The sequence below is a fragment of the Epinephelus moara genome, chromosome 12 (genome assembly GCF_006386435.1).
Source record: "Epinephelus moara isolate mb chromosome 12, YSFRI_EMoa_1.0, whole genome shotgun sequence".
Taxonomy (NCBI): Eukaryota; Metazoa; Chordata; class Actinopteri; order Perciformes; family Serranidae; genus Epinephelus; species Epinephelus moara.
Window position 1 is genome coordinate 27060199 of NC_065517.1, and position 19886 is coordinate 27080084.

General features: G+C 41.0%; 1 protein-coding gene across 2 annotated transcripts in view; it reads right to left on the reverse strand.

Moving 5' to 3' along the window:
• fig4a (FIG4 phosphoinositide 5-phosphatase a) overlaps positions 1 to 19886 on the reverse strand; it is a 105136-nt gene that overhangs the window by 24339 nt on the left and 60911 nt on the right. For both annotated transcript variants that reach the window (XM_050058075.1, XM_050058076.1), the window contains 4 exons: positions 17251 to 17309; positions 15476 to 15623; positions 15126 to 15209; positions 9503 to 9701 (listed from right to left, as the gene is read on the reverse strand). In XM_050058075.1, the coding sequence (XP_049914032.1) occupies positions 9503 to 9701; positions 15126 to 15209; positions 15476 to 15623; positions 17251 to 17309 (490 nt within the window). The remainder of the gene's footprint in view (positions 1 to 9502; positions 9702 to 15125; positions 15210 to 15475; positions 15624 to 17250; positions 17310 to 19886) is intronic.

A 19886-nucleotide genomic window follows, 5' to 3' on the forward strand; every position in this document is an offset into this window, starting at 1 on the left:
CTCCTGGTGGAAAAATCACTATTTCCTTACATGTCCACAAGAACTCATAACTCTGGAAACACAAATAAAAGGTGTCAAATGTTGACAGTATTCTTGTTGATTTCGCATCAATAAAATCCTTAAAGATAAACTGTATTTACGTTCAAACTTTACATTTTGGATTTTGTCCTCCGTTTGATTTTGTCGGAAAAACAAGACAAGAAAAAGACTGACTTAACCCAGCTCAGACTGAGCCCTACACCAAATTAAGGAAAAATCTTATGATCGTATTCATTGGAAATTTGTCTGCAACAGTGAAATCCCCAGAAAAGTCGTTTGGCATTAGGCCAGTGTATGTTAATTGTGTGAACTTGTCAGGTCACTAAAAAGATTCATCCTCTAGGCACAAAAGACACTTCAGATGACCCAAAGTGTCAGAATGACAGACCAGCTAACAGATTTTTATAACTATCCATAAAGCCATGCTGCTCACGAGAATAAAGAAAAAACTATCCATTTGATACACAGGTCAGATTTAGCAGCTTTAGGTTTCACCTGCTGATAGAGGATGACAGTGGAACCATGTCTGACATCTTTATCACTATAGGAAATAACGTCTGGAGGGAACTGTGTTTGAAGAGCAGGAGCTGCGCTCAAACGATGCCAAGCAAAGATTTAACACCATCTCATCCCCGAAGATCTGATTTACCCACAATTCCCAGGCATTTGGAAGTATTTGACAGTGGAAGAAATGTAACTCCTTTCACATGGCTGCTTGCTTGCTGAGTCACCAGCCAACAAAGCACTTGGGACTGTGGCCATAGAAACAGTCATCATTTGGAAATGTCAAATTTGTGTCTGAATGAGACTGAATCAGTCATTTTGTATGTAAATTCAGACAGACGGACAATTTATGGGCAGGAGTTACCACACACATGCTGATGTTATTTAATAATATCTGGAACCAAAGTATTATAAAAGCTGCAATCCAGGGGCGTGAATACAGACGGAGCAGCAGTGTGGTTTCACTGGGGCCCGTAGAGGAAATCTCCGCCATTCACTAGGCTAATATATACAATGTAAACAAGAGAAAGCCAGCTGAGACGAAGGTTGAGAAGTACCACAGAGACATCATGGACTACAAAAATGGCCGAGTATACTCGTGGATGACATCAGACGGCCAAACCACTCGTTTCAGACGCCAGCACAGAGGCCCGAGGGACCCGGGTTTGCCATCATCTGGAGGGTCCGGCAGTGATGCATCTTCGACCAACAGCCAGAGGTGGCGTTTTTTACGGGGACCCGGGGAACGGCACCATACGAGGAGCGTGACTCGAGGCGGCGGACCAGGAGGGGCGGGAGACGACACCGCTCCAGCCGGAGGCACCACATCCCAGACAGCGGCACGACGGTGATCAATCTGTCTAGCAGGCCCCTGACTGATGAGGAGATTTCTATCCTATCTAAAGGTCTATCTTTTGTCCCTTTCAGAAAAGCTGATTCATTCAAAACTAGAGTTGAAATGTTTAAATTCCTCAGGTCTATAAAATTGAGAGCTTTTTTTGACAAAGGACCACTTCCCCCACAGACTGTTGCTGACACTCCTGTCCGGACTGTCCCTACTGGTCTAAGTCCTGCTCTACCTGATTCCAATGTGAACATCAGACTGAGATCTAAAAGCACATTTGTCCCTCCTGTGCGCAACCCTGCTGTGGCCACTTTTTGCAGAATTATTGAACAAGAGGTGAACGCTTTAACATCCAGTAATGTGGATAAAATGCACTCTAATGTTAGCCCATGTGAGAGACAAGCTTTATTCAACCTCTCTAATGACTCTGACATTATTATCTGTAAGGCTGATAAGGGTGGGGCTATTGTAATTCAAAATAAATGCGCATACAGAAATGAAGTGTTGAGACAGCTCAGTGACAGGTCATTCTATATACCGTTGTCATGTGACCCCACTTTTAAAATTTAAAGAAGAGGTGTATTTGTTTCTTAAGAAATCAGTGGAGGATGGGTTTATTTCACAAGATGAATTCAATTTTTTGTATCAAAAATATCCTGTGTATCCTGTGTTTTATACTCTCCCGAAAATTCACAAAAGTTGTGTTGAGCCTGTACCCGGACGTCCTATTGTAGCTGGTACACAATCCCTGACTGAACCTATATCCAAATACATCAACCTACATATAAAGGATCTTGTTTTTCACCTGCCTTCATTTGTTAAAGACACTACAGATTTCCTTAACAAAGTTGGGTCTTTGCAAAATCTGCAAAAGGAAGACTTTTTATGCACCATGGACGTCACGAGCTTGTACACTAACGTACCACATGCTGAAGGCTTAGAAGCACTCAGACATTCTTTGGACCAGAGAGAGACTCAGATTCCTCCCACTGATTTTTTGGTCAGCATGGCTGAACTAATCCTGAACAAAAATTACTTTAAGTTTGAAGACGCTTACTATTTGCAGTGCCAAGGCGTAGCTATGGGGTCGGCGTGTTCGCCTAATTACAGTAATCTTTTCATGGGGAGTTTTGAGGAGGAATTTGTGTACAATAATAATCCTTTTCTCCACCTTCTGAAGTGTTGGTATCGTTATATTGATGATATTTTCTTTATTTTTTCGGGTACTACAGCTCAACTTGAAGAGTTTAGAAGTTACATTAACACAAGGATGCCATCCATTAAGTTTTCTCTTGAATTTAACAATGAGTCTATTCCTTTTCTTGATGTCATGGTTGCTAAAAATGAGCTACTGAGCACTAGCGTTTATAGGAAAAAGACTGATACAAACAGCTACCTTGATTACACCAGCTTCCATCCACCTGCCCTTAAAAAAGGTCTCCCTTTTAGTCAGCTCTTAAGGGTCAGAAGAATTTGTAGCACTGATGCCTCTTTTGATAAACAAGCCAAGAAACTGTGTGATCATTTTTTAACTAAAGGTTATGATGAAAGGGCTCTTAATGAGTGTATGCTCAGGGTGAGACAAATTGACAGAACATCTTTATTGACCTCCAAGACTCGTCCTTCAAAAACTCTAGGTCTGGTTTGTGCTACCACCTTCTCTAACATCTCGGTTGATATAAAGAATAGCTTGAGGCAGCACTGGTATATTCTCGCGGGTGATCCACAAGTTGGTCATTTATTTAAAGAGCCTCCAGTTTTTGCACACAAACGTGCTCCAAATTTAAGAGACCAACTAGTCAGAGCAGATTATTTTGTATGTCCTCAGCACTTTTTATCCTCTCTACCTCAGGGTAATCATCCATGTCGAAGTTGTGTTCACTGTAATGCCATGATTAAAGGTGACAGTTTCTCTCATCCCCATTCAGGATGTAAATACCCCATTAAGAGTAGGATCTCATGTAAAACCAAATTTGTTGTTCTGGATCCACACGCTGCAAACTGAACACCTGAAGGGTATGAATGAGGAACTTCTCTTGAGCTGTTTTTTTGTAAAAAATAAAATCTTGTAGTGTTGTTTATTACTGTTTTTCATACCGATAGGGTTTAAGATGTATTAAGACATATTTACATTTGTTCTATTTTATGCCTTATTCTGCCATGTTTGTGTGCCGTACTAGAATGTATGCCTTGTTATATATAGGAGGGGTTACCGTGATATCAGCACTTTATGTGCTTTTACTGTGCTGACTGACTTTAGCTCCTTTTATTATGATGTTCTACTGCTTTGACCTGTGGCACTTTATATATTTTTTACTGTACCATTTGCTGCTAAGTAGTATTTTGTATATATGTATATATATATATATATATATATATATATATATATATGTATATATATATATATATATTTTTTTTTTTTTTTTTGGGTGTACTCAGAAAGTATTTATTACTCTTAGGCACTTCATATTATAGATGTGTTTTCTTGATATTGGTCCAGTTAATACCTACTGATACATGTTTTGTACTTTTTTCTCTTCTATGAGATGTTTGTCTATGATTACCAGGATTCTTCTTGGTGCTCTGGTGATTGCCTAATGCCATGCAGCTATGTGATTGGGAGTGGAGGTTATTTCTGCATGTCTCACCCTGCTTTTCTGTCTTTTCACACACTGAGGAAGACACTTGTCGAAACCGGTCTGTGTGTTTAACTATCTGTACCAGTGAGGTATTAAAAGTTGCCAACGAAGGACACCGAGTGTTGCTGGCTTTTTCTTGTTTATTCTGTTGTTCTGTTGCCGAGCACCTCCAGACTTTTTTCCTCTTTTTTGAGAGTGCGTGTTGTCTTTCTTCATTAATATATACAATGTACAATGCCATAGGCTTGTGCTAATAACGTTAGCATGGTGTATTTGTTTGGAAAAAGTGTCCAGCAAAAGAACCAGGCTCTGGAGCAGAACCCAGAACAAGAGGCAGCTTCAAGCGACAATCCCTGACAACACCTGACCACACGTTTTACACCAAATTCTAAAAAAAGACAACAGTTACATGATAGAGTACTTGCTGTGCCTCCCAGAAAAAACCCCACTGAGGTCTCCACTTTACAAAACTCCTCCTCTAACCTTTGCAAGCTCATTTCAGGAAGTTGCACATACTGTAGGTCAGGGATACTCAACTTGCTCTGCCTGGGGGCCACTTTTGCAAAATGACAAGAGGTCATTGGCCAGTCAGAAGTCCTGCACACGTATGCAGGGGCGCTTCTAGGATTTGAGGACATCTGGGACTTAGCGCAAACCTCTGTCTGGGGTTACAGAGCATCCATTCCTGGCACTTTTTTTGGATAAACAATCTCTATTTTGCTCATTTGTTATGGACTCCAGCACCTTAAGCTGCTTTTTAAACCACCGTGCAGCAACTCAACACCTGCTGTCATTTCAATGGAGTTAGGACGGCAGTAGGGAAGCGGTTTCGAACATGGCGGCAGGGGTATGAAGCGGTTCTTGCCCACACACATTTTGCTCTGTCTCGCACACTCAATTCTGTTGAACTTCTAGCGTTGCCGCCTGGCTTTGGCCAATCTAATAGAAGGAGGCTGGCATCACAGAAGCAGAAAACAAGATGGAGTTGATAATGCTGGTGTCTGGATGCCCAGAGTTGTACAACATAGCTACTGTCTGGGGGGTACACACAGCTAACTAAAGGCTGACACCCAGAAACGTCCCGAACAAACCAAGATAAGAGGAAAATAAGAAAATACTGACATAGGGCGGCCCTGTGGCCTTACAGCAAGAAGGTTCCAGGTTTGAATCTGCCAGCTGGGGCCCTTCTGTGTGCAGTTTGACTGTTCTTCCCCATGTCACTTTGGGTTTTCTCCGGCGTCCTCCCGCAGTCCAAAGACATGCACTTCAAGTTTATTGGTTCCTCTAAATTGCCTGTAAGTTTGAGTGTGAGCGTGAGCGGTTGTCTGTGATAGTCTTGCGACCAAAAAAAGCAAACCCCTCTCTATTATGGTTTTCATTTTTGGTGGGAAAAATAGTTAGTAGCAATCTATAATAAAATTATAAGCTTACTCTACATAAACTATTAATAAGGCATAAAAACCTAATTAAATAAATATTGTCTTATTTACTTTGGTATTTCTGTCATATACAGATATGCAGTGGTGATTGATGAATATTATTTACGTTACGAATATTGTTTACGTTGCAAACGTCAAGTCTATCATGTGATGATACAGTTGTTTGATAGTTTAAGTGCAAAAATGATCAAGACTGACAAGGTGAGCGTATCTGCAAGCTTAGCGGGCAGTCATGCTTTTTTAGACTGAAAGTGGCGATAAGGAAAGACGACAGAGAAAATAACAGCAGGAGAAGACTAGATTCCTTTTTTTTTAATGAACAGCTGCCAACCCATGGACATGTGTATACACGCCTAATGGTGCATGAGTGTATGCCTTTTAACCAATGACTATTGTGCACCAAGGCCCGTTATAATGGCGTGTACCAGGGACTGTCATTAACCATCTTACCCCACTGCAGCAATCAACAGTTTACACCTCACTAGCGATTCTTTATAAGGCATGATATTTCTAATATACTAAAGAAATATGTTTCCTCTCCTTGACACACTGACCTACTACTTAAGCTGATTGGTGTGCTTGTTCTCGCTGCTGGTATCTGGGTCAACAGGGATGCGAGGGTGCGACCAGTCCACCTGGGGCGTGAAATAGATACTGATATAGTGATGACGCATTCAGGAAAGTTGTCACAGCTATACTGTACTCTATGTATACACATAAAGGCATGTGGTGAATTATATAGTGTGAGGCTTAGTAAAGAAAGCAGAAATATATTTATCCTGCCTGTTAGTGGGTACACAATGACGTCCACAGGGATATCTATAGATACAGACTGAGGCAAGAAAACTTCAAAGCTGCACTAATGTATATTTTTTTATTAATTATTGATTAAATTGATCAAACAGCAATGTATAATGTGAAAACTGTCACTTTCAGTGACAAGACAGAGAATTATTACCAAACTTTGCAGTTCTCCTCGGCTCTACAGAACCTCTCTCAGCTCACTGTTTTGGTTTTCTGGCCGAATCAACTCTAACTGCTTTCATCACCCTTGTTTCTAATCACAGCAGGCTGCTGTTAGCGGTTAGTTAGTGGATGTAGTGGAACGTTAAGCTGCTAAAAAGCCATATTGTTCCCTCTGAGGCTGGTGGAGACCAAAATAGAGCTAAAAAGAAAGTGAATATTGGACCACTTGATGTTGTTGCTGGTCTGCTTGATGTGTAAATAGGAAACTGTTTGCACTTCATACAGTAATATTAAGTTAGATCTTGTGATATTAACTTGTTCAGCTGCCCCTAAGTGGCCAAAAAAACAGAAAGTAGTGGCAAAACAGATAATAGTACTAATCTAAAAATGTTTTGTCAGAGCTAGTCTTAATGTTTTGGGGTCTGAGATGAGAAAATTTGAATTTAAATAGTAGAAAAATACAAAAAAATCAAAACTAAAACTGAACAAAATCACAAATGACTCCCAAAAAATCAGAATTCTTACACATTATTAACAAAAAACAAGGATACGTTTGCTCTTTTCAGATCTGTACAGAGACAAGTACGGATATTGTCAAAGCAGACTCAGACCTTCACATCAATAAGCAACCTAAAGAGCAGATTAAATGTGACACAAAAAAATGAAGGCAGGCAAGACACCTGCAGGTGACCACATCTCACCTGATGTCCTAAAAGCAGACAAAATCCCACGGCACACGTCCTACATACACTTTTTAATGATACATGGGCCTTAGAGGAGGAAGCTGGAGAAGAACAGACCATTCTGCTACAGTTCCCACTAAACTAACACGAGCAAACACAAGACTGAGAGAGGAGACTTGTTCTATAAAACCCAAGCAAAATCCTGATCATGCTGGACAGAATAAAGAGTGTGCTGCGTGAGAAGCTGCAGACATGGCAGGTTAGTTTCAGAACGAATGCTTCCTGTACAGACAGTGTGTCAGAATTACACAAGCCAAGACAAAAGGACCTTATGGAGGTCAATGCTACAAAGCAATACATAATTCAAACCACATATGGCTTCTGAACCACCTTATGAATGGCTTTTTTGATTAAAAGATCATCTTTAGCGAGGAAATAATCAGAAACTAGCTGAGCCCTATTGCTGAAGGTAACTGAGACCAAAAAGTGCAAGATGGATGATCAATTTGACCCCTTTTTAAATATAGATTATACTTGAAATGTCATTATCAATCAATCAATCAAACTTTATTTATATAGCGCCTTTCATACATCAAAAATGCAACCCCAAAGCGCATTTAATAAAAGCTAGTGTCTCATTTCATGTTTGAGGTACACTCACCGGCCACTTTATGAGGTACACCTGTTCTACTGAGTGTTTATTGCAAATAGCTAATCAGCCAATCACATGGCAGCAACTCAATGCATTTAGGCATGTAGACATGGTGAAGATGACCTGCTGAAGCTCAAACTGAGCATCAGAATGGGGAAGAAAGGATATGTAAGTGACTTTGAACGTGGCAGGGCTGGTCTGAGTATTTCAGAAACTGCTGATCTACTGGGATTTTCATGTACAACCATCTCTAGGGTTTACAGAGGATGGTCCGACAAAGAGGAAATATCCAGTGAGCAGCAGTGAAAATGCCATGTTGATGCCAGAGGTCAGAGGAGAATGGCTAGACTGGTTCAAGATGATAGAAAGGCAACAGTAACTCAAATAACCACTGGTTACAACCAAGGTATGAAGAAGACCATCTCTGAACCAACAACACGTCCAACCTTGAAGCAGATGGGCCACAGCTGCAGAAGACCACACCAGGTGCCACTCCTGTCAGCTAACAACAGGAAACTGAGGCTACAATTCACACAGGCTCACCAAAACTGGACAATAGAAGATTGGAAAAACGTTGCCTGGTCTGATAAGTCTGGATTTCTGCTGCAACGTTCAGATGGTAGGGTCAGAATTTGGCGTCATGGATCCATCCTGCCTTGTATCAACGGTTCAGGCTAGTATTGTTGCTGACCGTGTCCATCCCTTTATGACCACAGTGTACCCATCTTCTGATGGCTTCTTCAAGCAGGATAATGCACCATGTCACAAAGGTTTGTTGAACTGGTTTCTTGAACATGACAATGAGTTCACTGTACTCCAATGGCCTCCACAGTCACCAGATCTCAATCCAATAGAGCACCTTTGGTGGTGGAACGGGAGATTCTCATCATGGATGTGCAGCCAACAGATCTGCAGCGACTTTGTGATGCTATCATGTCAATATGGACCGAAATCTCTGAGGAATGTTTCCAGCACCTTGTTGAATCTATGCCACCAAGAATTCAGGCAGGTGAGTGTAGGTCTTACTCAGATATTCATTTCTGGCCAGCTTTCCAAAGGGGACATTCAATCAAGACATACTTGTGTGCATCAAGAACTTAAGTCATACAGGGATACATACAACGTTGCTTTCCTCATGGCATGTGTGCAGTACTGTACATGTAGAGAACTGAGTTTGTTATGCGAAGACATGGAGAAAAAAAGAGAAGAATAACAATATAAACACCAAAGCTCTCTTTTATCCTCCCTAAACCAACATTAACACAAACCCACGGTTCTGGAAACCCCCGTCACTGAGGCTGATTAAGTTGATGTCTTCTCTTCCGTCTGACGCAAACAGAAACACAGAACTAATTTCTTTTGGGGACTCGGGGGAGTGAAGAGGAGAAAATACAATTAGGGTGACAAACTCAAATTGGAATGCAAAAAGCTTCTGTGCCCGAAAATACAGCAGGTGGCTTCAACATAGCCTGAACTGCGATGACATTTCCCTAAGGTCCTTAGTGGAGATTTCATATCCTCGAATCATTAGAGGACCTCATTTGATAGGCTGCTTTGTTTCCTCCATATTAAACAATAAGGATATAAATTAAGTTAGTCTCACACGTGTTCATTTTCTTCGTTGAGTGTTTTGATTCTGATCTTACAGTATAACACTGCTGCAGTGTAAATGTGTTTCCTCGTGAACGTTAATCTATCTCCAGACATTGGTTGTTAGATGCTTTGTGTTTTCATACCTCCTGTGTGCGAGTGCTCTCGCCAGACTCCATTAGCAGTTTGATCGGTGTGGAGCGCTGGGACACAGACCCGTCGTCATCGCGGTCCTCCTCGGAGTCGTCCTCTGATGTGCTGCTGATGGCCTCCTCGCTCGGGGGAGGAGGTGCGCTGGCTGCAGTCTTCCTCTGGAGCAGCGTCTCCTCCTTACTGGTCTTGTTGCTGCAAATATCCACAAACATCCAAAAAGATGAACATATGCACCAACACACACATGCACACTGAGCTGTCAAGAAATTAGCTGTCTATATAATTTTGAAAAATATTAGTATCTCAATGTAATGAAACCGTGTATCATTTAAAATGCAGTCAGCAGCAGGACTCTGAGAGCTTTAAGAGGCTAAATTACACCCCACAGCAGCAGTGGTAAATGGACCTGCATTTGTATAGTGCCTTTCTAGTCATCCAACCACTCAAAACGCTTTTTACACTACGAGTCACATTCACCCACATTCATACACTGGTGGTCGAGGCTACCATACAAGGTGCCACCTGCTACAGTCTTAACACACTCACACATGGATGTGTGATGGAACAGCCATTGGGAGCAATTTGGGGTTCGGTATCTTGCTCAAGGATACTTCGACATGCAGACTGGAGGAGCCAGGGATCAAACCGCTGATCTTTCGATTGGTGGACGACCCGCTCTACCTCTGAGCCAATTAGTCGCCCCTTATGGCACCGTGTACTTTCACAGCAAGCTGACTAATTCCTTAAACACTTTTTGATAACCAAGAAAAAGACAGAGCTGAGATCAGTGATGCTCAACTTGTGGCCCGCAAGCCAAACCTGGCCTGCAATAGGGTGCCAGGTGGCCCAGCGACCATTTTCTAATTCGCAATGAAAAATAACCTCAGCCTTTTTTGCAGCAGCACCAACATGTATTTAGTGATCTGAAAAAGCAACTGATTATATTATTCTAGTAGGCTACCTAAAGTTTAACTTGTATTTGTCATATTAAGAACTTATGTAATAAAAAAAACCCCGATACTTGGCACTTTGTGTTGATACCTTACAAAACACTGATATTTAATACATTTCAATACCACTGGAAGATTTGCCATTGAGGGCATACAATTTAACATTTTTACTAAAGGATAAATATAACAGGGCGAGAACATGACACGACAATTCTAGTTCACACACAGACATTACAAAATGAAATTCGAGGACTTTTCAAGCACTACTTTTTTATTTTCAAGGATGTCACTCAAAGCAAATAGGCCAGTGTATTTAAAAAAGGAAATTTTCATTAAAAACAAATAAATGGTGAAATCAGTGTCTCTATTTTCAGCTATGGCTTAATCATCACACTCTTTTTAGCTAACTAAATACATAACTGTATTAAAATTTAAAACATTTGTATGTGATAAAAACCATCTGAAAGTAGACCAAGGAAAGCTATTACAGTGGCACACTGCTGGAGAGAGAGGAAAACAAATCACTGTGAAAAGCCGGCTCGTTATGTGAAGTCGTGTTAAATTTAGCCATGCCAAAAATGGCCTTGTGTATTTGTGGGGTTTTAACAGTGGAGCGAAGTAAAAAAAACAAAAAACAATACTACGTTGGGCAGGGAGGGAGAGCGCGCCATGGTGAAATAAGACGATGAATTTATAAAAAGAAGTTTAAGTTAAGTTTAAGTTTAAGTTTTAAGTTTATTTACTTTATTAATCCCCCTGAGGGGAAATTCAATGTTTTCACTCTTGCTTGTCAATTACACACAGGTCCGAAAGACACACACATGCACAAACAGGACCTATACATGCACAAAGTGGAGAGATGTCAGAGTGAGGGGGCTGCCCTTGGTGAGGCGCCCCGAGCAGTTGGGGGGTTCGGTGCCTTGCTCAAGGGCACCTTGGCAGTGCCCAGGAGGTGAACTGGCACCTCTCCAGCCACCAGTCCACGCTCCATATTTTGGTCCGGACAGGGACTCGAACAGGCGACCTATTTTGGTCTGGACGGGGACTCGAACAGGCGACCCTCCGGTTCCCAACCCAAGTCCCTATGGACTGAGCTACTGCCGCCCCGAAAGGGTTGAGCAATTTAATTCTTTGGTGAAAATATAGGACAGCGCTCTGTGGTTCACTTGAATTTCAAGGACTTTTCAAGCACTTTGTTAAAAAGTGGGTTATTTTGAATCTTCCTCTCAAAATTCAAGCACTTCAAGAACCTTGGGTGAACTCAGACTTAGTTCACACTGGGATATTATTTCTTGTTTTGAACTTTGAATGTACATAAGGTGCAATAATGCATTTTTAAAAATGATCAAAATAGACCTTCTTTATAAAAAACATATGAAGAAAAGTGTCAAGGGAGGATCCCCCGGACCCCCTGCAGAGGTCTGGGCTGAGTCCTGAAAGTCCTCAAATCCTAGAACCACCTCTGGGTACACCTGATCTGCACGGGGCTGCTGCAACTTTATTTACTTCGTTTATTCAACTTGTCTGATAACTATTATTAATGATATACCATTAAAACATGTATAGACTCATACAGAAGTAATTCCCCCCAATCATCACTTACGACCCACTAGAAGTGTGTGGTGGTGTATTTTCCTGCAGACTCTGCCCTCTGTCTGTATTTTCGTACTTTTTTATTTGTTTTTGGGATGTTGATGTGCATGTACCCCCACAGGACTCAGGTGAGGTCAGGGCTTAACAAAATATAATGACCAGGTGCCAGACTGTCAGCAACAGGCATCCAAGAGACAGCGCAGAAAAACAAAATATAGTAAGGCAAAATGCCAAACGATAGTCAGCCTGGGTTTGTCTTTTACTTTCACTTTCACCGGCGAGCGTGTTTGCAGACAGTAACTGACAAACCTTCAAGGTATACCTTTAACGTTTGTTTATTAATATTTGTCTATTGGCCCCTGGCCTCCTGTCATTTAGCAAAAGTGGCTCTGGGACAAAGCAAGTTGAGTATCCCTGGCTCGGGCCCACCATCCCTCTACTGAGGTTGTCCAAAGTGCCCCTTTCATTATTCAGCTATAATCCTTCTGGAGCTCGGCGTTTCCTACCTCTGCCAAGAAAAGCCTGGCTGAGTCACTGAATGTTGTGAGTGAGTGTTTTTAAGATTACTCAAAAATATTCAGAACCAGTCCAAACTCCACCTTCTCTCACGTCTTTGCTTCTGCGAGTACAGCCAGAATGTGCCTCGTTTTCCCTGCAGTTTTGTTGTTACTGGGCAGCTCTGGGCAATGCCCACTTCAGTGACATAAGAGAGTTGTTATGAAAGCTGGAATTAGTCTTCCTTTTTAATCTGATGGTGATAGTTGCTTAATTGGCCTGGCCTAATATACTGTAAACTTACAGATGGCGATACAGATTGTGGTTGTACTACAGAAAGATATTATAAACAATGACGTTCAACTTCATTCCCCTTTCATACTCTTATTTAGTTTATTCTAGGTCATTGTTACAGGCCACCCAGTTCCAATGTAAAGTATCTGGATAGAGTATGTGAAACTCTAGGTGTACTGACAGATGAAAGTGAGGACACATTCCATCTTCATGAACTGAATACTGACTGGTTTTCTAAGAACTGTTCATTACATAAGAAGCTGATTTCTATGGCGGATGTTTGCAATCTTACTCACACTGTGACTCAACCTCCAAGAACTTCCACAACCATGGAGGGTGTTTATACTTCAACCTGTAGTGATCCTATTTTCACTGACATACATGAGCTGTGTTTACAGGCGGTGTCAGTGGGATGGAGAGACCATAATTTGGCAGCTTGAACAATAAAGACTAAAATGCCCAAGTCTGGAGTTAGGACAGTCTACCGCAGATCATATAAAAGATTTAATGCTGACTCATTTATGAATGATATTAGAGATTAATAGTAAAGGTGGAAAAAACAGTTTTACTGGCTACAGTTGAAAACCTGTTATTATACTCCCTGTGCCAAATAAGATACTTGATAAAATGTTAAATTATTTTGATAAAAATGGTCTATTGATAAAATCACAGCATGCTAGACCAGCAGCCTGTTGCAGCAGCTATACATAAGTTCTCTAACCCTGCGTTGAAACTATTAAGTTAGTGTTTGGTTGCACTCATGCCCATAGACTGTATATAATGATGGACAACATGTCTCCACTCACTCCAACTGTACCAAAATGAAGGCAAAATAAACCATCTTGCGCTGGTGATGGCATTTGGAGCCAGAATCTGTGCAGTAGCCATGTCTGTGGTATCAAGTTCCCGCCCATACACCTGTCCAACCTATTGCAAGCAGCGCCACTGATCTCGGGCACGATTGCCACACATAGCTGTCAATCATGATGTCAAACCCTCTTTTCATTGCATCAAATATGTAATTAAAACCACACTTATCATAGACATAAACACTTGAACATACATCAGTGTGGTAAGTACAACCTAAAATGACAGAAACCTTTTTTTTTGGAAAAAGTTTTTTGACATGTACTTTATTGTTTTCATTTGGCCCATGTCCCATCTGCTATCAAGATGTTTAGGCTTCACTGTGAGGGAGCTGTCATATCATTTGCTATTTCACAGTAGACTCTACACCAACTAAGGGCTAGGCATAAGATTGAATTTTTAATTTATGCATATGATGGAACTAATTCAGTTGATGCAACCCTTAAACATTTAGTAACACATAAACTCCGACTGAAGTTAAAAATTACGTTCAAACTTGGCTATGTTTGAACTTATGCTCAGCTGGTGAAATCCAGTGATGAACATTCAAGTAGCACAGCATTAGTACAGCTGACTGATCAATGGTTAAAAAATATGGATGACAGGAAACTAGTTGGGGCTTTTCTGTCAGCATAAAAATACGGCGGTGTTCCACAAGGTACTTGCTTTGGTCCGCTTTTAATTTCACATTTTCACAAGTGTTAAAAACACCAATGTAGTTATGAATGCGGATGACTTCACTTTTTTTGTTGCTTCACCAACATTAGTGTTGTTTTTATTGCTATTTATTTGTGACAATCTTGTTTTTGTCTTCATTGTAAGCTCCTATTGTCCATATTTTTATATAATTTCAGTCATTCTACTTATTTTCTTATCTTTATATTTGGCTTGTTTTGCCTTTTCTTGTTTTATCGATACCATGTGATTTTAAATTTTTTTTTTTTTTTTTTTGTTATCATCTTGGTGATGACCCCAAGAGAACAAGCCACCATTCTGTAGAGGCTAATGGGGATCCAAATAAAGACTAAAGAATAAACATTAAAGAAAAACATTAAAGCAGTTGTTGTCATGCTGTGCTGCAGTAATGGGGAGACAATTATGACTCATCAGCACATGAGGTTTTTAATCAAGGAGTTATTCTCTCACAGTATGTGTGTGCAGGAGTGATTATTTTAAAAATATATGCCAACACACACACATGGAGTTCATGACAGGTGCATTAAACGCTGTGTGTTCTAAACAAAGATGGGAAAAAGGACAAAGCCTTGTTTTTGGTAACCTGAGAACACAGTGTCAAATGAAGCCACGTGTGTGAGGGCACAGTGACATGGGATTTATAACATTAAAAATTGAATAAAGAAAACACCAACCAAAACATCACAAAGGTGGACACGTACATTGCCTGAGATACACTCACCCCAGCACTGATTTCCCTGTTTCCTCTGGCTTGCGGACTGTGAACGGGCTTGGATCCACTCCGACAGTCTTGGGCATAAATTCCCTTTATGAACACATATAGCAGGGAAACTCATTAGCTGACATCCTGTAATATCATCATAATTAGAGCTAATGAATGTTTGGTACACTATTATCTGAGTTGTTTACTGTCAACCAAATCTGCAATGTCGATTCACACCTCACCAATTTTTAAGCAATAACTTCAATGCTGCAGTAAGATGAAAAACATCTCTGCCTGTAGATTACAGTCCATTTTGGGGGGTTTATGTAAAAAAAAATCTAAAGGGTTTTGCATGTGTGTGTACTCACCTTGCAGAGTTGGTCATGGCGATGCAGAATGTGTCATCAAAGGAGGTAAGTTCATAAGGTTTGAAGAATTCTGTGTAGATGTCAATGCTCTCCTCAAAACGGTTCACTCTCTTCACTTTGACCTTCTTCATGGTCTCCTCACATGAGACTGCAGCCACACCAGAACGCACAAGCAAACACAAAGGAAAAAAAAAACAAAGTTTAAAACATGTACCATAAAAAAACAAAACTAACAATGAATGTAACCAAATAATAAGTATCACCTGTGTAGCTGAAGCTTGATATATCTTATTTCTCTGTGCTCCATTATTGTACAAAAACTGTTAAATAGAAGTCCAATGACCCACAATGTTGTACCGAGTGACATTTTTTTTCATTATAATGATCTGTCACACACTGTTCTTCTACTATAAAAATGCCCTGTACACCAAATCTGCAGACAGAAACAGCGCCCAGCAAATACATTTCTTGCTCCCTTCATGAAAAACTACAGTGTCTAGTTGTGTTAGTACAATTTTCCTAAAAAATCCTGGCAATGATGAATTCACACAAACCTAGAATATGTCCGATGGCTACTGATTTACCTTCGTCTTGAAGCTTAATAAGAACTAGAAAAGCCTCCGCCAAGCAGCTCGGATTTCCCACCATTTTATTATTTTATCCACTTCGCTTCAACCAAAATTTTATCATCTGTTCCTTGTCCCATAATCAACCTTTCCTGAAAATTTCATCAAAATCCGTTCAGAACTTTTTGAGTTATTTTGCAGACAAACAGACCAACGCCGGCGAAAACATAACCTCCTTGGCGGAGGTAATAAACAACTTTAAATGGATCAAGGCATTGATCTGTAGCTGCTTCCGTTACATAACCCAAAACCCATAGACTATCATCTGACAATGAAAAAGCCTCTGGGGGCAAAGGCCAATATTTCCGGCTACAGATCTGCTGTAGCCAGTGAATAACTGCACCAAAACTTCCTCTTCTATGCGCTATAGAGCTTTGATTTTCTGCCTGAGCCCACTAGGCCCAACCCGGCCCAGGCTGTAATATATTATTATTTCCCCGTTTGTTTGTTTGTTTTTTTTAGAACTGGCGGTTCTTGTGCATTGATGACAGCAGTTGCATTGGACTGAATCAAAGAGAAAGAGAAAATGTGCGAGATATAGGCAGATAAGGCTGACAGAAAGCTAAATCAGCTTCAGACGACAGTCAGTGGGTTTTGAAATTGCATTTTGGCAAATGTGTTCCGCCTCTCCACACAGACAATTTACTTGCCATGACTTGACATGTGCAGATACCTGTTTTTAGACATAACATACATGTGGTGTTTTCCCATTGCACATAAAAGTTGGATTTTCCAAGTTCCCAGTTGGAAATTTCAAATGGACCGCCTCCTGCAGTCCAATTTCCAACTCAGAAAGTTGGATGAACTTAACCAGCCTGCTGGTTGGCTATCTTTGACCTTTCGTAGACTTGGTCACTGGTATTTGTTCATTTATAAAGGCCATACTGGGCAAACTCACTTCGTACATTTGTACTTTGATTGAGCAGAGATCTGACTGTAGCTATAGTCTGAGATCTTAACACATAGTTTTGTGGTCTGATTCTAGTGCACAGACTGAGCTGGGAAAGAAACCTGTGGTTGTTTGGCTGTATGGGACCTACCTGGTTAAATATGGGTTAAATATAAAATAAATAAATAAAAAAGACTTCTGTGGTTACATATTATAGATGTTGCAGACATTATTGCTGATATCATATAGTGAAGACGTACCTTCATCATAGGGCACTGGGAGGTAGGACAAGATTCCTGCTGACCACCACAGTGTGTAGCTGCAGAAAGACAAGATACACAAATTTGTTTAAACTTTCCACTGACTGGTGTGTGATCTGCAGTCTGCACAGTCTCTTCTGGGACATCACATAACCTAGATATGAAAATTGGCTTGCCTGGACCACCTACTGTACAACTCCTGAATACATCAGTCTTTTATTCTATACTACCAATTTGAGTGAGAGCTCTGACAATGATTTAGTGTGTGATGTGCTACTTAGGTGAGTCTGAGAGAAAAAGCACAGTGTGTGGCTGCTGAATTGATTTCAGTTCCAGCCACGCTAATTTCTTGGAATAATGGCTCAGCTACCTTGGCCTATTGTGTCTACATAAACTAGTGCCCTGTAGTAGAAAACTGGGTCTAGTTTTATGTAAGCATGAAGACAATGGAGAGCTTGTACTGCAGTATGCTCCTACACACATGCGCACAAATGACAAGGACAGAACTACTGGGGGTCAAAACTCGTCATGAAATACACAAAGTAAGTGCAGATGAGTAAGGACGGAGCAAGCGACAAACCAATAATATGCATCTCACAGGGCACAAACACATCAGCTTGAACAGAAAACAGCTACATAAACAGACTATAAAATCATATATACAGCATGAGATAAACACAAAAATCCTGTACTGTATGTGTGCATCCTACATGAATGCTACTTTTAAATAAGTACAGTTTGGTGGTCGACACACGAAAACACTTGACGACATGAAAATATCAACTTGACAGCACACTGTGTTCTGGGCTTCTTGCAGCGCTTTTTCTAAATGCTGTGCATGTGGCATCACCTGGATGTTTTTGTATGTCATCAAGTTGGTAACAGTGTTAATGCTGTTGACGAAAACTATGCTGAAAACTTTTCGTCAACGACCTTTTGTCCATGACGTGATCGAAATGATGATGAAAAACTAAGACGATATCTATGCTTCATTTTCATTGACCAGACGTGACGAAAATGTTCAAGGTAGACTATCAGACATTGAACGCCAATTATCACTCACACCGGAGCAGCCTTAGCCGTTGGTGTAAGTTATGAGCTGTAATTCAGCAGTAAATAATCAGCTGTGTGTGTGTCTGGCTATGGATGGTGGAGCTTTTGGATGGATTTAAAGAGTTTGTTAGTTGCAGCGGTGGCTGTTGGCTGCTGAATGGCAGCGGAGCAAGCAGCCACTGGCCGCTGGACTTTACAGCTGATCCTCATGGGACTCTGTTTAATCTGCACTGTTTTAGGAAGATTTATGGGTTGATGCTGTTTGACAGGCAGGTAGGAGGCTCGGTTATTTGTCAGTGTAGATCAGTTTTCTCTGACGGAGATGAAAGTTTAGTTTAAACACCACCTCTGTGAGATATGAGTTTAAGAAGTTCTGCTTCTTAACAGTGAGATAGATAGGTCAGAGTTTACAATGAACCTGGGTACAAATCCTAATTGCCTCAGATTAATTATTTGTGGTTTCAAAGTTTCTGAGATCAGAAATAGAGAAATGTTGAGCATTTCAAATGACGATTAGTGAGCGTGTGCTCGTAAATCAGCCCTTGAACCCGAACCTTGAAGTTTGTAAGTGTTCAGAGATTATTTGTAGTTGGAGAAAAGTTTGTCTAAATGAATTCAAATAAACACAAGAAGTTTGTGCTCTAGAGAAAGGATCAACACTCAGTGAAAAACCTAAGCCCTATGATAAGCTAATATGGCAAGGCTTAACTATACAAACCAATGAGCAGTGATAACTAGCATGTCTTTGGGGTCATCGGGTGGGAACCTCCTTTCACCAGTGTTTCGTCTAGTTGGTCCCACGACACCTCCAGGAGGCTAGACAGTGATCTCTAGCGTCCCAGAGACACTCCCCTAATGCCAGGTCTCACTGCTCCCCTCCTTGCACCAACCCAATAACCTCCTTTACCTTACTTACGCATGGCTTTCTCAGCCCAAACAGCACTGCCACCTTCAACCAAACCCAGGCTCCGTACATGCAAGCTCTAGGTACAAGCAGGGCTGATACTACCTTTCCTAACACCTTCACCACACTCTATTTCACACGCTACATAGCATAACTACAATATCAGCTAAAGTTAAAGGAGCTAAATAAACTTACAGGATCAGCAAACACACTCACCTTGCCGCATGGCCGCAAACAAAATGGATTCAAATAGGCCACTCCCACACTTAAATAACCTTCCTCTTCCTGGACTTCCTCCTTACTTACACATGGCTTTCTCAGCCCAAACAGCACTGCCATCTTCAACCAAACCCAGGCTCCATACATGCGCGCTCCAGGTAGAAACAGGGCTGATACTACCTTTCCTAGCACATTCACCATACTCTATTTCACACGCTACATAGCATAACTACAATATAAGCTAAAGTTAAAGGAGCTAAATGAACTTACAGGATCAGCAAGCACACCCACCTTGCCGCATGGCCTCAAACAAAATGGATTCAAATAGGCCACTCCCACACTTAAATACTTCCTCTTCCTGGATTTCCTCCTGAGAGGAAGTGGATTTCTCCACCTGATCTCAAGGAGTTATGTGCCCTGTTTAGTAGTTCCCCCTGCTGGCCCCCAACTGACATTATTT